Source organism: Magallana gigas, chromosome 10, assembly GCF_963853765.1.
Source record: "Magallana gigas chromosome 10, xbMagGiga1.1, whole genome shotgun sequence".
NCBI lineage: Eukaryota > Metazoa > Mollusca > Bivalvia > Ostreida > Ostreidae > Magallana > Magallana gigas.
In genome coordinates this window covers 20130534-20143665 of record NC_088862.1, presented here as the reverse complement: position 1 = coordinate 20143665, position 13132 = coordinate 20130534, and the positions used below count along the sequence as shown (strand labels likewise).

General features: G+C 36.5%; 1 protein-coding gene across 1 annotated transcript; it reads right to left on the bottom strand.

Moving 5' to 3' along the window:
- Window positions 1–2065: 2065 nt before the first annotated feature.
- LOC117683516 (protein mono-ADP-ribosyltransferase PARP3) lies at window positions 2066–11673 on the bottom strand. Its single transcript, XM_066072983.1, has 12 exons — window positions 11332–11673; window positions 10205–10399; window positions 9591–9722; window positions 7906–8106; window positions 7451–7571; window positions 6769–6989; window positions 6525–6584; window positions 6283–6375; window positions 4394–4483; window positions 3827–4004; window positions 3485–3628; window positions 2066–3201 (listed from the first exon to the last, which is right to left on the bottom strand). Exons 2-12 carry the CDS (start codon window positions 10397–10399, stop codon window positions 3026–3028), a joined length of 1611 nt encoding a protein of 536 aa, XP_065929055.1. The 5' UTR covers window positions 11332–11673; the 3' UTR covers window positions 2066–3025.
- Window positions 11674–13132: the final 1459 nt, after the last annotated feature.

Sequence of the window (13132 nt, the reverse complement as noted above, 5' to 3'; positions counted from 1 at the left end):
TGGTAAGGTACATGTGGAGGGAAATATCAATGTATCTGATGGTAAGGTACATGAAGAGGGAAATATCAATGTATCTGATGGTTAGGAATATGTAGAGGGAAATATCAATGTATCTGATGGTTAGGTACATGTGGAGGGAAATATCTATGTATCTGATGGTTAGGAATATGTAGAGGGAAATATCTATGTATCTGATGGTAAGGTACATGTGGAGGGAAATATCAATGTATCTGATGGTTAGGAATATGTAGAGGGAAATATCAATGTATCTGATGGTTAGGTACGTGTGGAGGGAAATATCAATGTATCTGATGGTTAGGTACATGTGGAGGGAAATATCTATGTATCTGATGGTTAGGTACATGTGGAGGGAAATATCAATGTATCTGATGGTTAGGTACATGTGGAGGGAAATATCTATGTATCTGATGGTTAGGAATATGTAGAGGGAAATATCAATGTATCTGATGGTAAGGTACATTTGGAGGGAAATATCAATATATCTGATGGTTAGGTACATGTAGAGGGAATTATTAATGTATCAGATGGTTAGGTACATGAGGAGGGAAATATCAATATATCTGATGGTTAGGTACATGAGGAGGGAAATATCAATATATCTGATGGTTAGGTACATGTGGAGGGAAATATCTATGTATCTGATGGTTAGGTACATGTGGAGGGAAATATCTATGTATCTGATGGTTAGGTACATGTGGAGGGAAATATCAATATATCTGATGGTTAGGTACATGAGGAGGGAAATATCTATGTATCTGATGGTTAGGTACATGTGGAGGGAATTATCTATGTATCTGATGGTTAGGTATGTATCTGATGGTTAGGTACATGTAGAGGGAAATATCCATGTATCTGATGGTTAGGTACATGTGGAGGGAAATATCTATGTATCTGATGGTTAGGTACATGAGGAGGGAAATATCTATGTATCTGATGGTTAGGTATGTATCTGATGGTTAGGTACATGTAGAGGGAAATATCCATGTATCTGATGGTTAGGTACATGTGGAGGGAAATATCCATGTATCTGATGGTTAGGTACATGTGGAGGGAAATATCAATGTATCTGATGGTTAGGTACATGTGGAGGGAAATATCTATGTATCTGATGGTTAGGTACATGTAGAGGGAAATATCCATGTATCTGATGGTTAGGTACATGTGGAGGGAAATATCTATGTATCTGATGGTTAGGTACATGAGGAGGGAAATATCTATGTATCTGATGGTTAGGTATGTATCTGATGGTTAGGTACATGTAGAGGGAAATATCCATGTATCTGATGGTTAGGTACATGTGGAGGGAAATATCTATGTATCTGATGGTTAGGTACATGAGGAGGGAAATATCAATGTATCTGATGGTTAGGTATGTATCTGATGGTTAGGTACATGTAGAGGGAAATATCCATGTATCTGATGGTTAGGTACATGTAGAGGGAAATATCCATGTATCTGATGGTTAGGTACATGTGGAGGGAAATATCCATGTATCTGATGGTTAGGTACATGTGGAGGGAAATATCAATGTATCTGATGGTTAGGTACATGTGGAGGGAAATATCTATGTATCTGATGGTTAGGTACATGTGGAGGGAAATATCAATGTATCTGATGGTTAGGTACATGTGGAGGGAAATATCTATGTATCTGATGGTTAGGTACATGTGCATGTACTAAGTTAAAGTTGGATTATTAACATATTTAATTAATCCATTTCAATAACAGTTTGGGGATACTAAATGGCAACAGTTGGAAATTTATAGATTGTGCCTTAAAACTGAATTACACAGAGGAGAATTTATTTTCTTGTGTCTGTCTACATAGGCTATATGTGCCTGTCTGATTAAAACTGGAATTTACAATTGTATTAGATTAGAGAGGTTAGCGGATTTATTACTTAAGTTATATTCTAAAACAACCAAGTACTTCATTTAAACACAATTTGAAGTACCGGTAATAAGAAGATGAATTATGTCCTTCATATCTTTGTATAGTGTACACTCTAAATTGTTCGAACATCGATCAAAAAAGCAACACAGAGTTATTCTAAAACTACAATATACTTTATTCAAAGACAAAGTAACAACAAGACGTTTACAAAGACTACTGCATAACAACTAAATACCTGTATGTAAAACCTGGTTAGTTTTAAAGCACTTAAAAGTGGGCAAATTGATAGTTATGGAAAACAATCAAATCGACAAATTCATTTTCTGGAGCCACTCCAATCGATAAAACATAAATCTTACGAACATGCGGTGTAAAAAGAAATGTTAAAAAAACCCAGAAAATTTACACGGAATATTTAAAAAATAATCCGATCGTAAAAAATGTGAATAGTGCAAAAAATGCTAATCTCACAATACAGATATAAGAAAAAATGCATACACATACATGTAGGATATATCACCATCCTTCTACAGGCATGACTGTGTATATAATATGATGGAATAACGTATAAAAAATACTTGGATCGCTTTTGATAGGAGATAATGACGAACCGGGTCTTATAAACGAAAATCGTATGATTTTGAAGAATGTTACTAAAAATGCAGAAATGTTTTAGCAATGAAATCATGAAATGTCTGCCTTGTTTTGATCAAATTCCCAAGAGGAAAAATAACGATAAAAAACTACATTAATCAAACTTTGACCTTAATATGACATTCCAGTAGAGGAAGATAACACAAATAAAAAATAACTAATTAACACACTCATATCACAGTGTTAGTTTGGATAAGAAAAACACAACCTAATATTAAATGCAACACGTACACCTATTGTCAGTGATAACAAACATTTACCCTGTGACGTCTTTAGAGAACAGTTAGAACTGCATACACTCAAAAGATAATAGTATCTAAGTTTTGACTACATACGTTTTATGATTTAAAGTGGACGAAGTGAGTGCTACAAGTCGATCATGACGAGTTGGCGCACCATGTTCTGAAGGCCTACTGTAAGTCGACCATGACGAGTTAGCGCATCATGTCCTGAAGGGCTACTTTAAGTCGACCATGACCAGATAGCGCATCATGTTCTGACTCTCCTTGTATACAAGGTACTCACTCTGTGAGAATCTGCTTTTTTGGTCATACTCTGGCTGAGAGACGGGGACCCCCTGGGGGACGACCACGTCTTTGCCATCTAATTTTATCTTCGTATCCTTCTTTGGGTCTGAAAAACAAATTTGACCCATATTTCACAATTTTATCAAGACAAGACAAAAATAAAATTTATTGTCTTTGTAATTAAGGAGGCTGGAGGTTAACAAGTTAGCCACCTGTAGATATTACTGAAAATTTTTATATGAGAGTTTCGGCCACATACTACATGTATTTAGTAAATAGTTTGGCATTACAATTTGAATATATTTTCTTTGCCGGTCTCCGATTAATATACATGTAGTTTTAAAATGGCCACACTTTCCAACCCTTTTAAAAAGGTCTTTCTCTCTCACCAGGTTCCGTCCATCCTTTAGCAATGATACAATCGTAGCCTTTTGGTGCTGCCTTTAATTGCCAGTTGTCTTGAGTAATGAGATGCTCCTTTCCTAACGCAACTTCATTCAGGAACATTATGCCAGTTGTTCCAGCGCATGTCACTGAAAGAAAGAGTCCATTTCTTTTTAAATAAAAAATTAAAAAGAGAAAATGCCAAAGTCGGCGATCTCCTTTTAAGTTTCTGAAAACAACTCAATTTTCAAATAAAATGTAAAATCCAACCTTTACTCGGAAATTTCATGATTGAAACAGCTTTGAATGGAATAATAGAAAAAAAGAATTATACGACAACAACACACCATATCCAGCCGATTTGCTGTTTTCCGAAGCGAAGTAGATTCCGCTTCCCACTCGACCCCCACTGTGCGGCATGATCCGAAGTCCACTCTTCAAAATGGCTGCAACCACCGCTACATTGGTTCCGTGCCAAAGAAGTTTTCTGTTTGAAATCTTATCGTGTTCTGCAAACCTTTTTCCCTTTTATAATAATAATAATAATAAAAATGAAAACTAAGCTTTTTATTTTATTGTAAATCCATTTATACGTAAGTCATGACAATTTAGAATAAATAAACAATCAATGTTTGGCGATTAATTTCATTGACATTACCTAACAGTTCATAGTTATGTGTAGTTATTCATAAATCGAGAAGGGCAAGAAAACAAAAATTTTGCTTAATAACAATATCAAAAGGACCGGTCAGAAACTGATTTAAAAATACTTCAAAGATTTCTATAAGAGATAAATATGCATGTTCTACAGAGTGTAAATCCAATCTCTCTCTCTCTCTCTCTCTCTCTCTCTCTCTCTCTCTCTCTCTCTCTCTCTCTCTCTCTCTCTCTCTCTCTCTCTCTCTCTCTCTTACCTCTCCTTCTCGCCGCATGGACCAGATGTGTTTTATTTTAGGGGCTCCTCTCCAACCCTTTCCGGTTTCTTTTGTGTAAGTGTCCAAAGTCTATAGAAAAAAAAATTTAAACGCATTAAAATACGTGTAAGCGTTGTAGGAAAATGATGAACATTTCTTACGCCAAAGAAAACAACCCCATTAGGTTTAAAAAAGACCCGCGAGGTGCTTTTATTTTTCTATAAAAATTAAATGGATTCAAAGAAGCGATGATGTGAAATAAGACCCCAAGTAACTCGGAAAAAGAAGCTAAATTTCGGAATTACCGTTTAATCTTGCATGTACTTAATCTTTGATATATGTATCATAGAAACCCTTTCTTTCCCAGGTTTAAACAATTACATGGGAAACATGCATCATTATATTTACATTTAGCGAATATGATTCCCTCTATTTCTTATACGGAAACTTATACTTGAAGTTAATTCGTACACGCATCGTGTATCGATTGGTCGAAATATACAGCGACTAAAACTGACAGGACTGTTATATGCACACACCCTGTTTATCGACTGGTCAATATCTACAGCGACCTAAGAAAAATCACGGACTGCACGAAATAATCATGATGATGTTAGACTCAAATTCCCATAGGAGACGATTTGCCTGCTTCTTTCAGCTAATGCACTGATGTACATGTATTTGGTTAATTTTTCTTACTATTAACGATCAATTAAATAATTTGTAAAAAGAAAAATGTAAATATAATATGCTTTCTTTGATGATCCATGTGGGTTATGAAGGGAGTGAATCATTGCAAAAATTAAAAATTACATAACTGAAAGCATTTTATTGTTTAAATGTATAGGGGGGGTAGACTGTTTACATTCGATTCTCGTAGAGTTTTAGCTCCGCCCCACATTTGAAAGCTTGTAAATACTCGAGCACAATTAGGTACATTTTTCTTCTTCAGCTGGCATAGTTTTGTGTCGAAATCTATAATTATATGCGTAAAAAATCATAATGTTATGTTTACGTCTACTAAGTATTATTCCCTCTAATTCTTTAGGAAACTAATAGTTAATTCATAGCTCTACAGAAACATTCAGACTGAAATGAACATGTCCCGTTAATCTACAGCGACTGAAACTGACAGGACTGAAATTGACACACCATGTTTACCGACTGGTCGAAACCTACAGCGACCTAAGAAAAATCCCGGACTGCATGAAATAATCATGATGATGTACAGACTCAAAGTCTCACAGGTTTCTTTTAGGTAGCGTACTTATGTACATTGATAGTAATTTAGTGAATTTTACTTACTTTTCATAATCAATCTATTAAATAGTTCAAAGAAAGATGTTAATATAAACAATAAAATGCTTTCTTTGATGATTCATGCGGGTTATAAAGGTAGCGATCATTGCAGAAAAAAATTACATATTCTTTTCTGCCATGTCGCTACCTTCATATCCCGAATGAATCACCAAAGCAAGCATTTTATTGTTTAAATTAGTGCTTACTACCCATGACACGTGACATACATTTCAATAAGCGTGTTCAACGTGACTACATGAATATGACATTAACTTTCATTTGGCTATAAACAATATCACGTCATATGTAAATGAGTTTGTCCAATCTGCTGGATATTTACATAAACATATCGTCTATTGTGTCCAGGTCCAACTATTCTAGTCATTTTTATTCATTGAAACTACAGGGTCACAAACCAGAACAAAATTAACATTTATTGGTCTCGTTTTAAAAGTATCAAAGTCATAATAGATTTTTCTATAATTCATTGTATAAAGAGGGGCCCCTGACATTTATGGAATACCATCCTTTAATCTTCAAAGTAAATTCAAAATGTGTTGCGGTTTCGCACTGCATGAATGGTAATTTACCTTGTATTCTTTGGATTTTGGATCCAGCAGTTTCAGTTCACATTTCAGCAAGTTATAGTTAACGTCCAAGGGATGGGGCTGCTTGGCAGATTCCTTGTAACAAATATTAAAGTACGTTATACTCGTGAAAACTCAGAGAGAGAGAGAGAGAGAGAGAGAGAGAGAGAGAGAGAGAGAGAGAGAGAGAGAGAGAGAGAGAGAGAGACACGGATGGACGGACACAGACAGACAGACAGACTTACCGAGGCAACTTTCTCTTTTTCCTTTTCTAACGTCTGTGCAATTTCTATGTCACCTAATACCTAATTATAAATGAATTAAAAACATATTGTTCAATATTAATGTATTTAAATTTCTCAAATATTTGATTTGATTGTAAACTCTTTCAGTTCTTTAATTTTAAAATCTACTGTACAGATATTCGTAAAGGCTTGAGAAACTAAGTTAAAAAACACATGTAAATGAAAGGAGAAAATCAATTCGTACCAACAACATATCGTATTTTTTTCGAATGGTTTCTAATGTATTCATTATAGGAGGCACTTTTCTCCCGAAGTCGTGAGGAATTACGGTGTAAAATTTTGAAGAGAGGGACACAATTTGGGCGTTGTTTCTAGCGTCTACTGCCTTTTCCAGATCCTCCAGGACTTCAAACCCTTTAGCAATCTGCGCCTTGCTCAGTTTTCCGAGTGGCATTTTCTTTACGTCTGAAAACAATCCCGACCATAACATTCATTGAAAAACAAGAACAAACTTACAGGTATCCTTTGTATATGAGTTTTGATTTTGTTATCAATTAACCAGTTTTACGAAAACTTTTCAGAAAAAAAGCGGAAGCGTAAAAAAAAAACAACACACAATAAAAGTTGGAATTAATGGAATATACTGATGAAAATTTTGATATATACAACATTGATCAGAAAAAAAAACTTTGATGAGATTTCTAAATTCAGAAAGTGCAAAAAAATAATAATTACAAAAAACCTGCATCACCAAGTCACTTGGTGATGCAGGTTTTTTGTTATTATTATTTTTTTGGTCCAAGTGGCAACTTCTTGGGCCTTTCCGGTAGAGCTCGAAAAGTTTTTCCGTTAACAGGAAAGGCCCACGACGTCGCGTCCCCGTCATCGACATGTACGAATCCCTACATAACGCCTGGCGACCTTACCAATGTCAAAACTCTTCATGGCGTCTTTGAACATGTCGTGGTTAAAGATGAGGTTCAACAGGGACTGTGTGGGGGCGTCCAGGGTACATCTCTCCACGGGTCCAGAGGGTGCAGATTTTGTCTTCATATTGATATAAAACACAATATGATAGATGTTATCACAGTTTATTGACATCACAATGTTGGCATACAGTCAAAATGAAATCAAATGACAGATTAAAGAATATTATAATATAATTAAAGGCAAGACATTCTTATACAATTCTTTATAGCCCCTGAGAGAGGTGTGACCATACCGGCGCCACAGAAAGGAGAGGTGTGACCATACCGGCGCCACAGAAAGGAGAGGTGTGACCATACCGGCGCCACAGAAAGGAGAGGTGTGAACATACCGGCGCCACAAAAAGGAAAGATGTTAACATACCGGCGCCACAGAAAGGAGAGGTGTTACATACCGGCGCCGAGGCGTCCGTCTCGTCCTCGTCGTCGTCCTCCAGGGACATCTCTATCATCGTGTACTTCTTTGTTTTGGGGGTGAACGAGTCCCTATTCTCCCATTTATTACCAGTCTTGTCCTGGAATTTCTTTTTGAAGTCCTTAATGGCGTCATCAGAGGAACCAAAAGGACCTTTCATTGCAGTGGCTCCGGATTCTCCCTTGATGAAATACATGTACATGTAAACGTGTAAAATAGCTCTATATGTCGATACATTTAAGATTATTTGTGAGGAGATACACTCATTATTGACATTATTGCAACTATAGCAATAACTATCGTTCACGATATATAACAGTACAGGCACGTATCATCGTTTTTTAAATTGGGGGGGGGGGCAGACTCATCCAAAAAATCTTGACAAGCAAGAAAAAAAAAGGGAATTCGAAGTTTCCCAAAATCTTCAAAATCCTAATCCATGGGGGGGGGGGGGGGGGGGCGTAATATATAAATTCATTTTCACTCCTCATTTCCTTATTTTCATATCAATTTTTTACATTACTGCGAGAAAAAGTGTACGGGGGGGGGGGGGCAGCCCCCCCCCCTTGGCCCCCCTGATGCTACGTGCCTGCAGTATATATTTTTCATGCACGCATATATATCCTCTTGCGTTTTATTTAATGAACTAATAAAATATAAAAATGATATTTGCTCTCTTAAGATATGAATGATTACAAAGCGATATAGTTCATTTTCAATGCGTTTTAACTTATACTTTACCTTGTAAAAAAACTTGAAAAAAAATAAATGCGCTAGAAATGCCAATTATTCAAACACCATTCATCATCATTCAAGGCATTATTTGTGTATACCCAATAGAAAATAGATATTTGATTTAATTTAAAACATTGAACCAACTTGTAAAAACGTAATCTTGATTAAAATGTTAATCCATCGCCATGCCCCCATCACACAGAGGATCGTTATCTCTGTCACTCTCACCACGCGCCCATCACACAGAGGATCGTTATCTCTGACACACCCACCCCGCGCCCATCACACAGAGGTTTGTTATCTCTGACACACCCACCACGCCCCCATCACACAGAGGACCGTTATCTCTGACACACCCACCACGCGCCCATCACACAGAGGTTCGTTATCTCTGACACACCCACCACGCCCCCATCACACAGAGGATCGTTATCTCTGACACACCCACCACGCGCCCATCACACAGAGGATCGTTATCTCTGACACACCCACCCCGCGCCCATCACACAGAGGATCGTTATCTCTGACACACCCACCCCGTGCCCATCACACAGAGGTTCGTTATCTCTGACACACCCACCACGCGCCCATCACACAGAGGTTCGTTATCTCTGACACACCCACCACGCGCCCATCACACAGAGGATCGTTATCTCTGACACATCCACCACGCGCCCATCACACAGAGGATCGTTATCTCTGACACATCCACCACGCGCCCATCACACAGAGGATCGTTATCTCTGACACATCCACCACACGCCCATCACACAGAGGTTCGTTATATATCTAACACACCCACCACGCGCCCATCACACAAAGGATCGTTATCTCTGACGCACCCACCACACGCCCATCACACAGAGGTTCGTTATCGCTGACACCCACCACGCGCCCATCACACATAGGATCGCTATCTCTGACACTCACCACGCGACCCCAGCGGTTCCAGGCATGGTACTGGTTTATACCGGCCCTCTTCAGGACCTGGATGACGTAGTATTTGTTGTTGTTGTGCCCGATGTTTGTTTGATTCAGCATACAGTCGTAGTCCTCGAAAACCTGTCAATGCAGAAAGGTTATAAAATACATATTAGAGGTACTTATACAGTGTTAAGTGTTTTAAAATTTGCACGCACTATAATTATCTTATTACATCATATAGCAAATTATATGCAATATTGATACAAGCAATCACTCAATAGGAAAAATATTAAACAATTATGCCGAGCTATATTCCATAACATATAGATATTATAAACGCCAATTTAGAGAAATAATTAATATAACTTTTGAGAAATTGATTCGTTTCTTCGCATCAGAGACAACAAAATATGTAATTGCATGTGCCTTACGTACCGACACAACTTCTTTGAATATATACAACTTTGAATTAATGCTCTCAATTTTAACACAAAGTATCCCAAGTTAACCAAAATGCAATGAAGAGCTCGTTTGAATCATAATTATTAATTAATTAACCTAATAAACATTGGCTCTAAACCAGTTCACTTAAAAAAAAATATATGTGTGTATATATATACCTCATAGATGCTTTGACTAGGGACGAAGCTGTCCACTTTCCTCTTTTTGTTGGTAGACTTGTTTTCGCTTGCCTTCAGTTTAGCGATGACGTCATGGGTGGTCGCAGGTTTATCGTCGGCAACTGGATCGCTAGTCTTCGCCTTTTTGCCTCCTGCCTTCGTCTTCGCTGCCGCTGCCTTTCTTTTGGGTGGCATCTATAAAATGAAAAAGAAACCTACGCATAACCATTTATTAATCAAAATAATTAATTTATAATTACTTCTGATCAGAATTAATATTCCCCTTTCTATAAATCTAAGCGGATATATACAATCATTACATATATTATTTAATTTAATTTGCATCTAAAACAAGTCTTTTTAGAGGTATTTTTAAAAAAAATTTCATACAGTTACTTTTTATTATTTTGCGAAATGCATACACTACATACCAATTGTAACATGTAGTTTTAATAAAGTGTTTTGCTAATTAATGATACATGTATGTACATGTACACATAATTGGCATATACGTGTAATCTTTTTCATGAAGCGTTAATTAATCTTCATGGAAATTTAATTAGGAATTCAATCAAAATACATTGTATAACGTTTCTTTGTATATATATTGATCATTGTTATATACCTGCATACATATACATGTGCATGCACTTATGTTTGAATGCGTTCGTGTTTTAATAATTAAGCCGTATCGATGAATTATATTTTCGGGACAACGTACGCAGAATCAAGGTGCAGATTTGAACCTCGCATAATAATATTATATAGATCTAAATTGTAAATGTACCTAAACTATAATTTAGTGCTTCAACAAAAGGACACGTCATGGTTGCATCCAAATACAACTATTGATTAAGGAAGAGTGAAAGAAGAATATAACATATAGTAGTCCGAAATATCTGACGTTTTTCTGGCTTTTTTAACGATTTTGATATTTACTTGCCAGTTTTCCTGGCAAGTAAATATCAAAATCGTTAAAAAAGCCAGTAAATATCAAAATCGTTAAAAAAGCCAGAAAAACGTCAGATATTTCGGACTAAACATATAGATGCTCTACAAAATATTATTGTGGACACGCCCCCTTTATCCAGGTCACAATATCTAAGTGAAAAATTCTTTTCGCTTACCTTTGCAGTGTATAGATACGATATTGCTGAACAAGGTTGATGAGAGCTTGCAGAAATGTGCGATCAGAGTCGGCGTTGTGTGTTTATATATTTACTTTTGCCTGTTCTTGCTTGCAAGAATTTCGGAATTCCCTAACGTCATAATGCTTCGATACGCGTGTAGCTATCGGTATTTGTCCACTCAAAATAATAATAACATTGAAGTGGTTCCGAATGTTGGAAGACTTGCGATCCATTGCCATGAACTGGCAATTCGATCGATCATGTTGATGCTTTGTTGTTGTTGTATTGTATATTCGACACTATCATATAACATATTGTGATTTTATCTTCGTCTCCTCTTTTTATCTATTAGTTGTTGTATCTCTCATCCACTACATTGAGATCCTTGCCGTATGCATTGTTTTTAGCTTGCACGTGACACAGTTTTTGAAGTCATGTGACCTTTACAACACATAAAAAATGGCGGAAGGAGATGGATTAGGTAAAAGAGCTCTTTCTTAATCTGCTCCATAACACATAATCATAAAGGTGCTGGTATTATTTCATTTTGGAATAATTATATGTTTCGGAATTTAGCTTAGTGTCAAATATTCATGTAGACGGAATCTGTAGATCCAGATGTTATTTATGTCTCTGGTAGATCGTAGAATAGAAACCTATTTCCAAGTTATGAAGATATAAACTGTCGTTTTTTTTCTCTTTTACAATTTAGATATTCTCTAAAATAGGGAAATGTACTTAATAATAATTATAAATTTTTATTATCTTTATTTTAATGTGTTGCTTATAAAAAAAATATTAAACATGTTTTCTTGTTTTGTGAAATCTGTGTCTACTTTATTTGCACTTGTTTCTACATTAGCCTAGTACCCGAGGCCTTCCGAGTGCAAGCACAAAGGCCTGGAATCCCCCGTCCAATGGCTGCGCTCAATGTTGAATCCAACATGGCAACTAGAAAGGTAAAATAACATACACACACTTGCTGGTTCATATGCGAATCAATAACATGGTTAGACTTGATACAACATTTTCTTTGCTGATTTAGCTTTATACGGCCCTGAACCATGAATTGAATGTCCGAATGCAAGTATTAAGCGAGCCCTGTATATCGCACAATATAAACAGTGATACACATCTACACTTTTGCTCATATATCTCCTCATTTTTTAGGTAGACAAACTTTTTAAAAGTTATTTACAGTTCATGATAACATACAAAACAACAGACAATGCATAGATTCAGTGGAATGCCTTGGTGTAATTGGTTAGCACACTTCATGCTTCAGAAGTTTATTATGGCATTTGAAGAGGTCCAGGTTCAAATCCTGGGGGTATTCCGCTTTACTTAGTGTATGTCAAGCCCCCGATATGGCTGATTAGTTAGTTATGATGTCCATGTGCATTGCTATACAGTATAGTTTGTTGTGTGTTTTAATCTTAGACAGAGGAAAATTATATCCACCAATGTCAGGAAAAGTTGCCCTCATTTATGCATGTGGAACATTCATACACTAGTGCATGTAACAGCAGAAAGAGATGCAAAGGGACACTCAAGGGGAAGACCTACGGTCAAGCATCAAAAAAAGCCCCAGTGGTAGGACAAGTTGTAACATATTTTGATATTAAATACCTCATATACTGATAGAAACTCTAACACATGCAAGTTCATGCACTTGTGTTTCTTTGAGCACTGCAGCAAATTTATACAGCAGAGTTTTTCTGTTTCATTACAATACACAGGAGGAAATACACAATCATTTTCATCAATGTCAGGAAAAGATGCCCTCGTTTATGCATGT

Excerpts from the sequence above, each read along its gene's own strand:
- LOC117683516 (XM_066072983.1), bottom strand. The coding sequence starts at position 10,399 with ATGCCACCCAAAAGAAAGGCAGCGGCAGCGAAGACGAAGGCAGGAGGC. Across the intron at positions 6,376-6,524 it reads AAAAAGAGAAAGTTGCCTCG|GAATCTGCCAAGCAGCCCCA; the intron begins GTAAGTCTGTCT and ends ATTTGTTACAAG. Across the intron at positions 4,005-4,393 it reads CCATGCGGCGAGAAGGAGAG|GGAAAAAGGTTTGCAGAACA; the intron begins GTAAGAGAGAGA and ends TTATTATAAAAG.